The following is an 18,718-nucleotide window of genomic DNA, read 5'->3' as shown; positions in this document are numbered from 1 at the left end:
TCTTCTTTGGTGCCCCAGAGCTTTTCTGCCAGTGTGGCTCCATAGGGCCACTGCTGCGTCCGTGCATCTTGATACAGGGGACAGGACTGCAGGATGTGCTCCGGGGTTTGTGGGCCTGTCTTACACGGGCAGTCAGGAGTGTGTGACAGCTTTATTCGGTACATGTGGTCTCGCAGGCGGCAGTGCCCCGTGCGTAGTCGGATTTTATACATCAAAATGATTTATTTGGCATTTATTCTTTTGGCATTTTGAAAAGGAAGACCATCAAAATGAGTGATACTGTCTGCTGGGACGTACAGATGATATACATTCAAGGACACAAATGATATATATTCAAGGCAGTACTCATGTCATGGCTTTGAAGTGTTTTCATGTTGTAAATTTTGTATGTCACCTGTTGTAGGCTAGGGCTTTAAGTCATCAAAGCTGAAGACATGCAATGCATACAGTACTTATAAAAACATTTATTTCCTTGTTGTGTGTTGTTGTTTTACTTGTCTGAAGTGTGATTCGTTATTTGTGTTTATTTTTGTGGCCAAAGGTCTGGTGCTGTTTAATTTTTGTTGTTTACGTTTGTGTGATGTTTACTTGTGTTTTAGCTCAAAGATGTTTCTTCATGGTAAAGGCGCACATTGTTGAATTATTGATAGATACGTGGAAGGGGAAGAAAAACCAAATCTGCAGCTTTGGATTTGATTTACTGCACTCGGTACCTCAATATTCATTCTTGTGGTTTGCAGACTGTTGCAAGAATGTAACTGTAGTAGGATCAACGTGCTGCTGGATTTTATCTCATTGAGGAAAATGTTTTGTGAATTGTTTGCTGTCACTCAGCTTATGCTGATTGCATTCCTATATGAGTATTTGCTTCTTTTATCAATGCCAACTTTCTGTACATCCTCATTAACAAACACATAACAGTACGTTCCTTGTTTCACAAGTTTAATATACTTTTCAACTTCATTCCATGCATACACACACAAGAATCTGATGCAAGCATAAATTCATACCTACATCATAATGTATATGCACTGGTGCAGTATAAAACTCATAATTCTTTTGGAATTAAAAAACACAACATATAAAACATCTTCAAAGTGAACTGCAGCCAAACACAAAGCACACATACTCCATACAGGTTTACTCAGCAAAATATCAACCAAGTACACTGAGACATAGATGTAATGACTGTAGCTTTGCATTTGTCAGTTGATCCATCAAAAAAAGGGTACAAATGCTGTTGCAAGATCTGGATAAGATTGTCAAGCTGAAAAACAACCGATGAAAAGTGAAAAGAGAAACAAAGAACAGAAAAAGAAACAAGGGGGTGCCGGAGGGAGACGGAGGAGGATTGCAAAAAGATGTTCAAGGACAGGTAATCAAGATATGGCAGCTGCAATACAAAAGCAGTTCCTGATGATGTTCAACATCCCAGTCTGAACACGGGTGGTTTGGCGTTGTTCCCTGCGTGAACACCCCACACAAAGGTGGTGGACTTAATAACGGTAGTGGTCAGGCTTGAAAGGCCCCTCTGATGGGATCCCCAGGTACTTGGCTTGGTCGTCCTCCAGTTTGGTCAGTTTGACACCCAGGTGAGACAGGTGCAGGGCTGCCACCTCTTCATCCAGCTGGAGACAGACATTTCAACAAGGTAAGGTAAGGTTAAAGGTTCCGAATCCTTTTCACGGCCATTCATAACCACCGTGGGTGGTTAGGGCTTGGCATAAGAAGTTGGGACCAAATCCTCTATTCCACCGTTTTAACCTTCCCCAATAAAAGTCAGGTACCCATTCACACCTGGGTGGAATGAGGAAAATTGGAGCGAACTGCCTTTTTCCCAAGGACACAACACTATGCTGTAACAGTGCTTTGAATCCTGATCACTGGTGGACTTTGGATTACAAGTCCAATGCCTAACCAGTTCTGCCATAGCACCCCCCAAATAAGGTAAGTTCTGAATTAAATCTGAAGCATTAGATTCATTCAAGAGAGAGAAATTTTCCTGTGTAAACAAGATGTACAGAAGTGAAAGAAAACAATGTAAGGGATGGGTGTGGATGAGATCGTGTTCAGCGTTCCCAAAGCAACATCCCTGTGTTAGTCAAGACAGGTAAAGGCCAAGGCTTTTCCCTCTTTTTTTTTTTTTTTCCTTCATCTTTTTCAGGAATTCACCATGGATTCTTCAGTCCCAAACCTTGAAATATTCAGTTGGAGACTTTCAGTTTCAATTACTTAGAGCAATAGCCTTGAATTTTGCATTGGAAGTTACGAGAATAAATGAATGACAAATACTAAAGCCAAACTGAGCATATATAAACAAATTTGTACCTGATGAATTTATAGAATATGTATAAGCACAAACAACATTTTCAGACACATGCGCTTGAAACATACACACACACACGAAAAAAATAAATAAATATATATATATATATCCAAAGAGGTGAAAGTTCCTCACTGGTAGACACAATGTGTATTTTGTCAAAAAGTAGATGTAAACATGAAATCCATGATGTAGAGATGAACTGAGAAAAAGTTGTACACTGGTAGACCCATTTTAAATTCTTAGTCACAAAATAGATAGATGCAAACATGCACAGGATTTGAACTGAAAGAAAACTCAAGCCCTGAAAGCTGGACATCGAACTCTGATATAGAGGGTGTTCCCTGACAATATAAAAAGTGTTCCCGGACGATATTAACAGTGTTCCCTGATGATACAAAGAATGTTCCCTGGCGATATAAAGAGTGTTCCCAGACACGCCAAACTCTGCCACAACTGTGACTCACCTTCTTGGGCAGCATGTGGACACCCAGTTTGTACTGAGAGGTCTTGGTCCACAGCTCAATCTGGGCCAGCACCTGGTTGGTGAAGGAGTTGCTCATGACGAAGCTGGGGTGGCCGTGGGCACAGCCAAGGTTCACCAGACGACCCTCGGCCAGCACAATCAGGTGACGGCCATTCTTCATGGTGTAGCGATCCACCTGCAAACAGAGACACAGGGGGGGAAAATGTCAGTCATTCAGTGTGTGATGTGGTGGGGTTTCCTTTTAATTCTTTCACCGCCATAGGTGATCTTAGTCGACTAGACAGTGCACTGCCATAGGCGACTTTAGTCAACATCCAGGGGTCATGTCAAAAGGACTGTTTTCCACACTGTAACAAAGCTTGACAGCTGCAGCTTATTTCCAACTAATAGAACAGGGGTCATGTCAAAAGGACCATTTTCCACACTGTAACAAAGCTTGACAGCTGCAGCTTATTTCCAACTAATAGAACAGGGGTCATGTCAAAAGGACTGTTTTCCACACTGTAACAAAGCTTGACAGCTGCAGCTTATTTCCAACTAATAGAACAGGGGTCATGTCAAAAGGACCATTTTCCACACTGTAACAAAGCTTGACGGCTGCAGCTTATTTCCGACTAATAGAACATTGACTAACCTTTGTTCCCTGACCCACTTTGAAGTAAACAAGTCAACTGTGTTGTTTTGAAATGAACCGAAGCCTGTCACTGAGAGCATCGTATCTAAAATACTTGATGCTTGGGAGCGGTTTTCAAACAGAAACATGGAGAATCAAGACCCACGTCCTGAACAATTTGGCATGAAAGGCATCAGCCAATTTGGCTGATAAAACTGTTTCTTCAGCAGATGTTTGAAAACACCCTTTTAATTACACATACTTAACTGTGACCCTAGTGCAGACTCCGGCAGGGGTCTGACATTCCTGTCCTGTGCAAACTACAATCCGCCTATGCGGAGAAAACGAAACTACGGCCGATAACCTCCCGGAAGTAAGTAACCTCCCCTTTGTCCCGCTGGCTAGCGCCCTCTTTTTCCGGCAGCCATCATGACTCCTGTTCCTGTGCTCTTCATACGGCTAAGTTTTTTTGTATTTTCTGCCTGTCTGTCGATTCTATTTCCTTTCTGGAGTCTGCACCAGTGGGTCATGGTATAGTATGTGTAATCAAAAATGTTATTTGATTCCATTTTTATGAAAACTTGCTATTCTCAGATTAAGAAAAAGAGTGAAGCAAAGAAAAAGAGAGAGAAACAACACACAATTGAATATTCTCTCGATAAGTCGAAAGCATATAATTCAAACCATCACTGCTTGCACTACCCATCTTGACACACACGCAACTGATGTGCAGCAACTGTACTTATTAGTTCCTGTATTACATATTGCTATGTACTGTTTCTTGCATGATTTTGCTATTCATATTTTGAAATTGTATATAAAATGTGATACATGAATTCAGTTCTGAAATGTTAATTGTTCTGAATAGTTCCATAGTAGCCTTGGTGTTCTCAGGGAAGGCTTGTCCTGAAAAATGGTTTGAAATTTTGAACACCTGGCATGGTCTGCTTATAATCAATATAAAAAAAAAGTGAAAATATAATCAAGTTTATCTCTGACTTCTTCTTCTTCTTCTGTGTTCGTGGACTGCAGCTCCCACGTTCACTCGTATGCACACGAGTGGGCTTTTACGTGTATGACCGTTTTTACCCCGCCATATAGGCAGCCATACTCTGTTTTCGGGGGGGTGCATGCTGGGAATGTTCTTGTTTCCATAACCCACCGAACGCTGACATGGATTACAGGATCTTTAACGTGTGTATTTGATCTTCTGCTTGCATATACACACGAAGGGGGTTCAGGCACTAGCAGGTCAGCACATATGTTGACCTGGGTGATCGTAAAAATCTCCACCCTTTACCCACCAGGCGCCGTCACCGTGATTCGAACCCGGGACCCTCAGATTGAAAGTCCAACGCTTTAACCACTCGGCTATTGCCCCCGTCGTTTATCTCTGACAAAAAACACCACTCCTTTCAGGTGGAGGCAATTAACCAAGGTCTTGTGTGCTGCATGTGCTTAGCCCATGTAAAAGAACCTATGGCAACAAAAAGGCTGTCCATGGCAAAATTCTGCAGAAACATCCACTTTGATAGTTCAACAAATACACTTGCCACTCGACACTGTGGCAACATGCTCTCCCCAGGGAGAGCAGCCCGAATTTCACACAGTGAATCTTTTTTTGTCAAAAAAACAACATACACTTGCTGTGAGAAAAAAAATAACAACATATATATGTGGGTAGAGCAGCACTGTGGCAATGTAATAGTCCCTAGGGGGTGCAGCACACATACACAAATTTCACACAGAAAAATTCATTGTGAAAACACACACACAAAATAACACAAAAAACCCTAAACAAACAAAGCACTCTTTGAACAAGACTTAATTTCTCATACCTGTGGCTGGACGACCTCCTTCTTGGCACAGTTATCGTTGAGCCAGGCGATGTCGATCTCGCAGTCGAAGTGACCGATGTTGCAAATGATGGTGTCCTCCAACATGTTCTGGAAGTGCTGGGGTCGCAGGATGCCCTTGCAGCCGGTGGCCGTCACGTAGATCCTTGCCTCACTCAGCGTGTCATCGATTGTGGACACCTCGTAGCCTGCAAACAGTGACCGTCATACGCTGTGAATAGTGTTTGTCATACGCTGTGAACAGTGCCCTTCATACGCTGTGAATAGTGCATAGGGCTTTTTTTGTAGTGTGTGTGTGTGTGTGATTGTTCATTTCTGCAGTTTGCGGTATTCGCTTAGTGTATATACACACAATTGTTGTGGGGTTTTGTTGTGCAGACGTATGTTATTATGCACTAGTGAATATGTACTGTTTCATGTGAGGCGCTTAGATCCCCCATGGGGATGCTGGGGATATTTCAGTATACATAGCATCCCCGCCTTTTGAAAATTCTGCACTATAGAAATTTCCCCTTTTCTATCACTCTTTGTTTCTGCCTTTTTTTCTTTCTTCACTGTTGTCTCCTTTTTCTGCCTTCCCAGTTTATTTCCCTTTCTTTTTTCAAGCAAGCAATGACACTTTTTTTTTCCCCTTTCTTTTTTCAAGCAAGCAATGACACTTTTTTCTCTTTTCCGCAGTCTATAATGTACTATCTCGCTGTTTTGCTCTGGCAATTAGGTAGTGAGATGTAAACACTGGGATGGGCACTTGCTGCCCATTCTACAGTGTTATTTGCCTGTATGGCCTTTTATTTCTACTTTTTGTTTTGTTTGGCTTTGAAGTATTGTTTTTTCTTTTTTTTTTTTTTTTTTTCTTTTTTTTTTTTTTCTTTTTTTTTGAATCTGGGGATGATAAATTAATGGCTGCCATCCTCAGCATGTCCTAGTCTTCTTTGCCTTAAGGAGCTAAATGGTTAGGATACTGTGTTATGAACTGTGTTTTGTGGGTTTGTCTTAGTATTTTTTTGTTTTGTGTTCATGCAGTTAAGCATTTGTGTGGTTTGTGGCCCTGTGTGGTCTGCTGGACAATAAGCAACAAGAACAGGAACAGGAGGCGCTTAGAACCCATTATATGCGGAGTTTGCACTCTATAAGTACTATCTATTATTATCATTATCATTATTATTAATGGCAATGTCTTAGCATTCGCAGAACTAATGTCAATGGTTTAGCGTAAAACTTAAAACATTTCCCTGCTCTGTCCCCTTCTCATGACAGAACTAATGTCAATGCTTTAGCGTAAAACTTAAAACATTTCCCTGCTCTGTCCCCTTCTCATGACAGAACTAATGTCAACAGTTTAGCGTCAAACTTAAAACATTTCCCTGCTCTGTCCCCTTCTCATGACAGAACTAATGTCAACGGTTTAGCGTCAAACTTGAAACATTTCCCTGCTCTGTCCCCTTCTCATGACAGAACTAATGTCAATGCTTTAGCGTAAAACTTAAAACATTTCCCTGCTCTGTCCCTTTCTCATGACAGAACTAATGTCAACAGTTTAGCGTCAAACTTCAAAACATTTCCCTGCTCTGTCCCCTTCTCATGACAGAACTAATGTCAATGGTTTAGCGTAAAACTTCAAATATTTCCCTGCTCTGTCCCCTTCTCATGACAGAACTAATGTCAATGGTTTAGCGTAAAACTTCAAAACATTTCCCTGCTCTGTCCCCTTCTCATGACAGAACTAATGTCAATGCTTTAGCGTAAAACTTCAAAACATTTCCCTCACCTTCCATAGCAGCCTGCAGGGCATTGATGGGGTCGATTTCTGTGACGATGACGCGAGCACCAAAGGCCCTCAGAGCCTGAGCGCAGCCTTTTCCCACGTCTCCGTAGCCAGCAACCACGGCGACTTTACCAGCCAGCATCACGTCTGTGGCACGCTTGATCCCATCCACCAGGGACTCGCGGCACCCGTATAAGTTGTCGAATTTGCTCTGCAGGATTGTACAGTGAAAATTAATTTGTAAGCTCTGTTGCTGTTTTGAATGTGAAGGGTTTGTTCGTACATTTAATTTGGACTGGGGTAGGTGACTGTGTTCTTGTATGCATGTACATACATGCAGGTGTGTGTGTGTGTGTGTGTATCAGTTTCAGTTTCAGTAGCTCAAGGAGGCGTCACTGCGTTCGGACAAATCCATATACGCTACACCACATCTGCCAAGCAGATGCCTGACCAGCAGCGTAACCCAACGCGCTTAGTCAGGCCTTGAGAAAAGTTGCCGTGACCAGGATTGTGTGTGTATGTGAACGTTTGTGCACATGTGCTTGTGTGCATGCTTCCTTTCTCCATTTTCCTCTTTCTTTTTTTCAATGTTTGTCCCCATTCATCAGTTTTCAGCTCTTTAATTAAAAAAAAAAAAAGCACAAAATTTTTCACACCTGCCGGCAGTGCACGCTCACCTTTGTGACAGAGTCGTTGACGTTGATGGCGGGCACCTTGAGTTTGTTGGCGGCCATCATGCGGTACAGGTTGTGCACACCTGTGGTAGTCTCCTCAGACAGTCCTTTGATGCCGGCCAGGTACTGGGGGTACTTCTCGTGCACCAGGTTGGTCAGGTCACCGCCATCGTCCAGAATCATGTTGAGGGGCTGGCCGTTGGAGAACACAAGAGTCTGGGGACACAGAGTAAGAACACTGAACATGTGTGACACAGCACACAAAAACCCAGCTAAGTCGCAGCCAGCTATTCTTAGCTGTACAGAAAAAAACAAGTTGTTAGCGTCAAAATCATGAAGATGAGGATGTTTGTAAATATGCCATCTTTGAAGTCTTATCTTTGCTGTCGGTAAGTATCTTTGCACAAAACACCCTGGAACTGTAGTATTTTCAATGTTTGATCATATCTGAGAGAGGTTTTCTGATTACTTGGTGTCACAGAGGTTTTCAGAGCATGGAGGGGGTGGGTGTTAGGGTTAGACAGAATATGAATGATAATTCATCACATCTGGATGATGTTTTGGAGGTCCTTAGAGTTGGGTGGAGGGGAGGGAGGTGACATAGAATATGAATGATAATTCATCACATCTGGGTGATGTTTTGGAGGTCCTTAGAGTTGGGTGGAGGGGAGGGAGGTGACATAGAATGTGAATGATAATTCATCACATCTGGATGATGTTTTGGAGGTCCTTAGAGTTGGGTGGAGGGGAGGGTGGTGACATAGAATGTGAATGATAATTCATCACATCTGGATGATGTTTTGGAGGTCCTTAGAGTTGGGTGGAGGGAAGGGTGGTGACATAGAATGTGAATGATAATTCATCACATCTGGATGATGTTTTGGAGGTCCTTAGAGTTGGGTGGAGGGGAGGGTGGTGACATAGAATATGAATGATAATTCATCACATCTGGATGATGTTTTGGAGGTCCTTAGAGTTGGGTGGAGGGGAGGGAGGTGACACAGAATATGAGCTATGATTCATTACCTCTGGGTGAAGTTCTGGGGGGTGTTCTTAACAGTTGGGTTGGAGTAGGAGGGGGAGTTGTACATAGCATGAATGGTCATTCATCACAACCGGGTGAAGTTAGTAATGTAGCTATTTTTCTGACCATTCATCTTAACTCACTCAGTACGGCCAGTCCTCTCTTCTCCTCTACACAGACCCCTCGGATGTCCAGTGGGTGTCTCAATGACCCAACCTTTAGCTTCCGTCGTCAGAATTGTGGTATTCTTTGTCAACATTCACCCCTTCAGTATAAGAGCCTTCCGCTTGCAATATTTTGATGGTGGTAATTGGGGTGAAACGCTGTTAACGTCGTCTCTTTCGCCGTTCATATGGAGAGAGTTAAAACTCAAAGCCTGAGAAGCAAAGAGAAGGAAGTACATGTAAGTTTCTTTCATTTTTTGTTGTTGTTTTTTTTCTTTTTATCTCACAGATTTTTCTCTTCTAGTAGAAATTCAGGACAAGAGAAGAGGGGGACAATACATTCATTCTTATTTGATCGTCCCTCATCAGAGGCACTGTGGCAGAATATTTGTATTTGTATTTGTATTTCTTTTTATCACAACAGATTTCTCTGTGTGAAATTTGGGCTGCTCTCCCCAGGGAGAGCGCATCGCTATACTACAGCGCCACCCTTTTTTTTGTATTTTTTCCTTCGTGCAGTTTTATTTGTTTTTCCTATCGAAGTGGATTTTTCTACAGAATTTTGCCAGGAACAACCCTTTTGTTGCCGTGGGTTCTTTTACGTGCGCTAAGTACATGCTGCACACGGGACCTCGGTTTATCGTCTCATCCGAATGGATTTCTGAACCAGTGTCCACCTATGATTCGAGGCCCTGTACCAGTATGATGTTGTGTCCTTGGGAAAAACACTTTACTCCAGTTTTCCTCACTCAATCCAGTTGTGAATGGGGTGGTACCCGACTTCCAATGGAGAAGGTTGAAATGATGGAGGGATAGGAACTGGGCCCTGCATTCCTAAGCCGAGACCCAGACATGGTGGATATGAATTCTCTGCCCAAATGGCCCATAAAGGGGGATGGGACCTTTAACATTTTAACCTCTCATTTTACTATCTGTGACTTACTAAAAAAAAAAAAAATTAAATCCACCAGAAATTTCTACCATTTATCTTTCAGATTAATTAAGACTGTCTGCTTGATTGAGGTACAGGTATTTGTAGCAGTTGTCTCACCTGTTCAATGCACCAGAGGTACTCTTCGTCTGTCTCCCCCTTCCAGGCATAGACTGGCACCCCTGTCTTTGCAATGGCAGCTGCTGCAAAGTCTTGTGTGGAGAAGATGTTGCAGCTGGACCATTGCACCTGTATCGACAATGGGAAAACTTATTGATACTGTTTCATAACTTTGAACACTCAAATACTACTTACACTGCACACACACACACACACACACTCTCACACAGAGTTCCTCTCCATGGTGAGTGATGCACAATGTATGATGTCAACAGTGTCCCCAAGATGGAGCCCATCCGAAGATGGCAGAAAACTCACATCACAGTATGAAACGGTCACATAATTGAGAGACTCAGCCTTACTTACTTACTTACACACACACACACACACACACACACACACACATACACACACATATCTGTGCAATTGTGTGTGTGTATGTGCCTGAATGCGTGTTGTAGGGATGCCTTTTCTGGAGGGTGTCACGGGTGGGTGGGTGGTTTCCAATTTTCAGTTGTGTGAATGCATTCTGGTATGTGCTTCTGTGTGTGTGGAGGGGGGAGAATGTGGGGCAGGAGGTACTGATAGGGGCTGCGGGGAGTGGGGAACGAAATATATATAATGTCCATTATTATCATTTTACAGATATATATAGACAGACAGATACATACATACATAGTTACATAGATAGATAGATATTTTCAGAAATACATATCAGTTCAATCACAGACGGCCTGTACCTCAGCTCCCAGCTCGGTAAGGGTTTCAATGAGAACTGCAGTCTGCACAGTCATGTGGAGGCAGCCGGCGATGCGAGCTCCCTTCAGGGGCTTCTTGGGCCCGTACACCTTGCGCATCATCATCAGACCCGGCATTTCGTTCTGGGCGATTTCGATGGCTTTACGGCCCATCTCGGCCAGACCGATATCGGCTGCAAGGCAAGAGGAACAAGGACTTTTAGTTATGGTGAGTTTGAAAAATGAGTTTGAATTATCTGAATTGTCATAGATATGTTGGTTTTAAACATGTATTTAAACGGTAAAAAGGAGTACAAGAAATGTATGAGGCAAGAGGTAGACTTCGAATTTTTAAACTGTAATCTTTTATCCAAGGAGCAATTGTTGGAGCTTTTTTTTTTTTAATCTTATCCAGCTGCTCTCAGCACATACACACACTTAAATAATATGTGTATTTGTATGGGGGAAGGAGAGTGAGAAAGAAGGGAAAGGGAAGTGTAGAGGGGTAACAACAACAAAACACTGACCTCTCAAAAATTACTTCAGGTAAATGTCACAAAAATAATGTTTGTCAAAAGGTCTCTGAAATGCTGTCTGTTGTTGTAGAACTTACCACAACAATTCTTGGGGAAAGCAAGTGTTTGAAATTCAAATGTTCTTTGCTTCCTAGCTTCTTGATTTACAAACTTTCTATTATTTCATGAAGTGTTCCATAGCAAGGAAATATTCATAAAGATTTTTTTTTTTATAATTTGAAACATACTACAAAATAACCCCTTTTATCCAGGTTACACCATTTGCTAAAGTACTGGTAGGCTTCATCAACCAAACAGCTGCCCCCCATTCCCTAAATCAAAACAATCTACCTGTGCACTCCTCACTGCTATAACACAGTGTGTGTCATTGGGGGAAAAACACACAAAAAAGATTAAAAAGAAAAAAAAAAAGATTTAAAAAGAAGAAGAAAGAAATAAGAGGAGTGTATTCTTCCTCCTTGGAAATCAAACCACAAAATTAAAACAATCTAACTGTACACTACTCAATGGTACAACATTAACACATTAAGGGATTGTCATTGGATAAAAAAAAAATAATAATAAAAAAATTAAAAGAAGAAGAAATAAAAGAGCAGTGTCTTTTTCCTTCTTGGATTAGAAACTGGATTTGTTGGTCTTTTATTCACACACACACACAGACACACACACACACACACACACACAGAGAGAGAGAGAGAGAGAGAGAGAGGCCCACAGCAATTAAGGTGAGTCCCAGTTCGAAGATCTTAAAATCAAACAGGGAGTTAAGTCATGGCAACTCAAGTATCTTGTCTAACTGTGTCCTTTCCAAACATGTCAGAGGTCAAGGGCAAACAGGATTTTCCGGGCTCCTTTGTGATAACGGCTGTTTCATAATCTTATCTTCATTCAGAGAACGCTCCTCAGCATATGTGTACACAAGTTCTCATGTTAGCTTTCAGGAAACAGAGACCATGTAACAGGTCAGTCACAGAGGTCATTTGAATGAAACTGGGACAAAGATGGTGATCAATGCGTATAGTCAGCACTTAATTTATGCTCTGGAACAAGCATGTACTGTGGAACTGAATGAGCTTTTAATTTCTGGACAATACAAATTCATTGCTGAGAAGAAAAAAAAGAGAGAAAACTTGCTGAATATTTTTTTTCCAAGAAGCATAAAAAAAGGAAATTTTTTCCATGTCAAAAGAATGGGGAAAGTAACATCAGAGACTGCACTTAAAATTCCAAAAGAGTATACTTTTTCATATGTTTCAATAAACATACTGATAACAACTTTCTAACTGCTCAGCATTTATTAAAGAGAGAGGGGGGTGGGGTGGGTTGTTCTTTTTTTTCTTTTTTTCTTTTTTTTTTCAGATTCGGCCAAGGTCTCGAACTGAAGGGAGCAATTATACATCGGTTACACGAGTGAATATTGTTTAAGAACAGGGAGTTATATAGATGGTAACTGTTTAGAGAGAGGGGTCGTGTTCGAGACAGTGAGATCGTTGTATGCGTGTGTGTCAGTCACTGCGATCATGCCGTAGACTAAACAAAGGGAAGCAATTTATATAAGTGTGGCATTTCTGATGTGCAGTTGTTCCCCTTTGTTTACCGATCCCCTCTGCCATTGCTAAAACTTAAAAAAAAACAAAAAAAAAACTTAAATGTGTGTGTGTGTGTGAGAGAGAGAGAGAGAGAGAGAGAGAGAGAGAGAGAGAGAGAGAGAGAGAGAGAGCTACATCCTGACTTCGCGTTCGTAACTTTCATGCACTTTTTTTTTTTTAAGTTCATGAAATGTACTACTTTCTGCTTTCCAGGTTGTTTTTTCCAGCGCACATTAGAAGGGGATACTGAAATGTGTTTCTTTTTCTACGCACATCAAAAAAGTTTTCGAAATATACTTCTCTTTTCTCTGTCATTTCACCAACAAAAACTGTAACAGTGTTCAATTGTGTGTCACAATTAAAAAAACAAAACAAAACAACACAAAAAACAACAACAACGACATTCACTTTTTAATGTTTGCATCGTCATGCTCATAACAATAGTCAAGTACAGTACCAGAGTCATAAAACCATTTCCTATAAAAGCGTTTATTCTTTACGGAGTGCCACTTGTGGCCGGCCCTTGAAGCAAATGACGAATGGGTCAAGTTGTGCTGTAGTTTAGCACCGGGCATGTTCTCATCTCAGTGAAGCACCTCAGTCTACGTTCTCATTGAAATCCGGCTTCAAAGACGCTACAATCTCTGGTTATCTGTATGTCTCATTCCCTATCTTGGTCTCACACACACGCACACACGCACTGCACGCACGCGCGCGCGCGCGCGCACACACACACACACACACACACACACACACACCGCACATACAGGAGGAGAGAGAGAGAGAGAGAGAGAGACACACACACACACACACACACACACACACACACACACACACACACACATCAGAAAAGCAGCCGGCCAAAGCCTGAGTAAGCAGCACGCATATCCACTATGAACTGAAGTGCGCTTGCAGTGTGCGTATTAATATCCCATACACTGCTCTCTCTCTCTCTCTCTCTCTCTCCAAAAACACACGAGACTGAGCTCTATGTAGAGCAAAAATCAGAAGAGATTTGAAATATGACATAACTTTTAAAAAAACAACAAATTAGTACATTCTGCATGAGGAAAATGTCCGCACGTGCACATGCGTTCAAACACTGATGTGGGCCGATTTCCGGCGTACTTTCGATTTTAAAGAATAACATTGCACAGCGGTCTTGACGGATGCGATCGTCTTAAACAAAACATCTAAAACAAATCATCATTGATGGTTTTAAGTTAACATCCTAAAACTTGTTGTCTGGAAAAAAAAATTGTCAGCCAAGATTATGTCGTTTGCTACGGACATCTCAAACAAGAGCGAAAGACACAACTTGAATTAAAGATTGTACCACCTCCCATCTAAGACTCGATTGTCCAGTTTAAGTTGGCAAACGGAGAGACGAGAAACAAAATCGTAAAATCGTCACTTAAAAAAATTCTTTTTCTTTTTTTAATTATCTAGCATGCATGACAAAATGAAATAACATCACAGTGACAGTGGAAAATTATAAAAGCGAAAGTCATAGTAAAATTAAAGATCACATCATTTATAACCCCAGCAAAACTGACACAGCACATTTTACTGCAAGGATCTGTATAATTATGACTTACCAACTTTGTATGATGGCTTGGACATGATGGCAGATCTGTATGGCTGTTTCCAGCTGCTTTTTCCAGTTCTCACCCGAGTGGTGGCTAGCTATCAGAGAGGCCGAGCCAGGTGCGAACGCCGGTTTTATTCCTGATACGACCTTGCGACATCTAAAAATAACATGGGTCAATGGGACCTTCAGCCAATCAGAATTTTCCGAGACGCTTCGTTTTTCCCGTCAGAAGATCACGTAAATTTCCGAGAGGTGTGCGCACGTCGTCTGCTCCCGTCCCAGCTGATCAAGTGGTGCGATGATAATGTGATTTTTCATTGTATCATTGCTGATTCGTATTTTCCATTTCCACGTTACTTTCTGGGGATTTTTTTCCTGTCTGTGCAACATGAGTTCAATGCTTATACTGTACTGTAGGCTGCTGCATTGTTCTGTATTCAGTACTGTATTGTACTACTGATTCAGTACATGACTGTTAAGTATACATGTACTGTAAATGCTCTATTGCACTGTACTGTACTTGTACAGCAACACTTACACTTAGACCACACACACACACACACACACATACACACACACCACCACCACCACCACCAGCAGCTTACTAATTTCCTCTCTTTGTCAGTGTGTTGGTGAACATAACAGTTTTTGTGCAAGTACCAACTTAGTATATTACAAATCGTGGAATATGGTACACACCCTGTTCACGGCATATTCAGACACACACATGTATAGTATACAAGTAAAAGAATTAATGAATAGATAACTGAGATGCTTTTTTTTTTAATTGAAGTTAAAAAAAAAAATTTTTTAAAGATCGCAGGCAAACACCACTGGCACCCCGGCCGTAGAAAACAAAACATGTTTAGTGTATTCAAACGCACAGGTATAGCCCGCATTATTCCGTTTGTGTCACACACACACACACACACACACACACACACACACACACACACACACACACACACACACACACACACACACACACACACACACACTGTCACACACACACACACACACACACACACACACACACACACACACACACACACACACACACACACACACACAATTACACGCTTCAGTATTGACGACGTTGTCGTGTTTTCATTTTCCGAGAAAAAAAATCATGCCTTTTCTCCACGAAATACTTATTACAGTAGATTTAAGTTAATTACCACGAAGTTCAACCGAAGCTCTAAAGCAATACCATCAAGAAAAATACCCTGACTTACACAGAAGAGTTGGCGATGCATGAGTACCCTTTTAAATCTTTGGTCATTTTTTTCTACATTAAGAGTGGCAGATTTCGGGAACCTTCAGACAGAATATTCATGTTGATCAACTTTACTCAGACCACAGACCTTCAGTCTGATGACTGACCGCCAAGTCCGCACTGTGCGTGTACAATGAGTGCGACAATGAAATTCTCATGAAGTGTTTAGTTGTGGTCATAAGATAGGCAGTAATATGTAAGTTCTCTGGTAGACGACACACACTGAGCACGGAGAGCGAATTACTGACCTAACCCCATGTATGCCTAGCGTCCCACTGCTCTGTCTCTTTTTAAATTTTAGTGCTGGCGTCCTCATATCGAGGACACTGTCATTTTCAATCTTGTTGTGCTAAGCTGATATACTGACAGAGCTTAGCTGAGTCAGTGTGTTATAGGAGGATTTCTGTAGTCCGTTAAAAGCCTAGTTTTGTTTCAAGATGAGCATTGAGCATGTAGTGTTGATCACAACACATTAGCCTACCGAAACTAGAAATAAGTGAATACATTCGAAACTAACAATCTTATATACGTTGTTGAAGAACAAATGATGTTTAGGACATAATCTAAAATGCACTTCGAGGTTTTGGTGCTGTGACTCATAGCTTTCTTGCTGAGTATGCACAAATGTCGTTCTCATAATAATGAGACGCCAAGCACAAGAGGGTACAGGTTTTTTGCATTAGTCATATATACCTACTGTTCGTAATGATATCATACAAATGTCAACGCTCAAAATCCATGGGTTGGTTGTTTTATTTGTTGTATTGGGAGGTGTTCTGGGCATTTATGAAGAGTCAATGGTTTGGGACATCAAAGTGCTAGAGGGTGGGGGTCAGTGGGGGTGGCCGGGGGAGTTGGGGGTAGGCGGGGAGGGGGTTGGATTGTTGAGACTCTAAATGAGCAGCAAGACCAAGCGTGAATTTCTCTTTGAAGATGACAAAGTTGACTAGACTTGACTCCATAAAAGAATATTGCAGTTCGTCATCTTTCTTAGGAATCAATTCATGATAGTTATTGTGCAATGTATGTATGTACGTATGTATGTTCGCACGCACGTGAGTGTGTGTGTGTGTGTGTGTGTGTGTGTGTGTGTGTGTGTGTGAGTGTGTGTGTGTGTGTGTGTGTGTGTGTGTGTGTGTGTGTGTGTGTGTGTGTGTGTGTGTGTGTGTGTGTGTGTGTGTGTGTGTGTGTGTGTGTGTGTGTGTGTGTGTGTGTGTGTGCGTATGTGACGTTGTGACACAAGTTGATTTATCTTTCAGGTATTCTAATGTCAACGAAGTGCTAGACAATGTGGACTGAAGAAAATGTCTCCGTATAAAGGTCTGACATTGTTATTGACCCACCATCTGTGGACCCCTGACAGATGAAGACGGTGGAGAAGAAGATACTGAACGTGGACACAATAATTTTAACTATCTGAAATATCAACTTTCTGCTGGTGCTTCAGCAGTCAGTGCCACAGAAGTGTGTGTGTGTGTGTGTGTGTGTGTGTGTGTGTGTGTGTGTGTGTGTGTGTGTGTGTGTGTGTGTGTGTGTGTGTGTCTGTGTGTGCGTGTGTGCGTTCGCGCGCACATCAGTATGTGTCTGTGTCTGTCTCTGAGTGCCGTGTGTTTTATTATATGATTATGTCATGGCGTCAACCCGTCAAGATTGAACACAAACAGGAGACACCTGTAATGTCACTTGGTTATAAAATTCAGGCCAACATCCAAAAGCAGCGTGTGATCCGTCTCCCCCTTTGAGCCACATGTTAATAGGTCAGTGTAACCTCCGAAATCCCCCTAACCCCCACCCCACCCACACACCCCTCCTCAGTCCGTAGGTCAGTCCTCCCAGAGGACGTATCCGCAATGTCCTTAATCGTCCCACAGCCGGGGGCTTGCCACTGAGTGTTACAAACTGTCACACGGTGGTCTCTTCAATGACTTGAAACGCCCAGAACGTTCTGGGACATCCCACCATGCTGTTTCGCCTCCCCACCAACATAATAATAATAATAATAATAATAATAATAATAATTTAATAATACCATGTCATTCAGTTCTTTTATAATGAAAAAAGTGGACGGCAGAACTGCGAAAAGCAAAGAGCTAAGCACACAACTTGACGCCTCACTGGCACACACACACACACACACACACACACACACACACACACACACACACACACACACACACTCTCTCTCTCTCTCTCTCTCTCTCTCTCTCTCACACACACACACACACACACACACACACACACACACACACACACACACACACACACACACACACACACATACGGCACGCACGGAAACAGTTAAACATCAGTTTCTCTTACGATATTCGAGGAAACTCAAAGTGTATGATTCAGTATAACAAGATCACAGTTACATTTTCATATTACGACATAGGAAAAAAAAAAGTGCATGATTTTTACAATCAGCAAAGTATATACAAAAACAATTTAAAAAGCAAGAAAAGAAAAGAAAATAACATCACTTGTGTATAGATGGAAAACACACATTGCTTTTAAACAAACTATACCAGAAATAGTACATGATATCATCGCTGAAGGTGTACTCATCTCAGTGTGATGCTACAAAGCAATGTATTCCAACGTTTTCAAAGCTTTCTGTTCAAAACATTCCCTGAACATGTTCTTATCGGTGATGATACAAAGCAAAGTATTATAGTATTTTCAAAGCAGTATATTCAAAGCATTTTTGGTCACCAACATTACTGAATTGCATTTCTGTCTCCTTATGAAACATTCAAATACGCAAGAGCTTGTGATCTGAAATCTATTTATGGCAAACTATGGAAACATTAAGACAGACTCATACACACGCGTGTGTGTCAGTGTGTGTGTGTGTGTGTGTGTGTGTGTGTCTGCGTGTGTGTGTGTGTGTGTCTGAGCGTGTGTGTGTGTCTGTGTGTGTGTGTGCGCGCGTGTGTGTGTGTCTGCGCGTGTGTGTGTGTCTGCGTGTGTGTGTATGTGTGTGTGTGTGTGTGTGTGTGTGTGAATTTGTCAGTTTAGTAGTCTTCAATTTT

General features: G+C 41.8%; 1 protein-coding gene across 1 annotated transcript; it reads right to left on the bottom strand.

The window, feature by feature from the left end:
* Nucleotides 1–925: 925 nt before the first annotated feature.
* LOC143285408 (adenosylhomocysteinase B-like) lies at nucleotides 926–14,534 on the bottom strand. Its single transcript, XM_076592661.1, has 8 exons — nucleotides 14,418–14,534; nucleotides 10,698–10,888; nucleotides 9,958–10,086; nucleotides 7,722–7,934; nucleotides 7,048–7,255; nucleotides 5,262–5,467; nucleotides 2,791–2,985; nucleotides 926–1,628 (listed from the first exon to the last, which is right to left on the bottom strand). Exons 1-8 carry the CDS (start codon nucleotides 14,440–14,442, stop codon nucleotides 1,497–1,499), a joined length of 1,299 nt encoding a protein of 432 aa, XP_076448776.1. The 5' UTR covers nucleotides 14,443–14,534; the 3' UTR covers nucleotides 926–1,496.
* Nucleotides 14,535–18,718: the final 4,184 nt, after the last annotated feature.

Source organism: Babylonia areolata, chromosome 9 (genome assembly GCF_041734735.1).
Source record: "Babylonia areolata isolate BAREFJ2019XMU chromosome 9, ASM4173473v1, whole genome shotgun sequence".
NCBI classification, from domain to species: Eukaryota; Metazoa; Mollusca; class Gastropoda; order Neogastropoda; family Buccinidae; genus Babylonia; species Babylonia areolata.
This window is presented reverse-complemented; position numbering and strand designations above follow the sequence as displayed.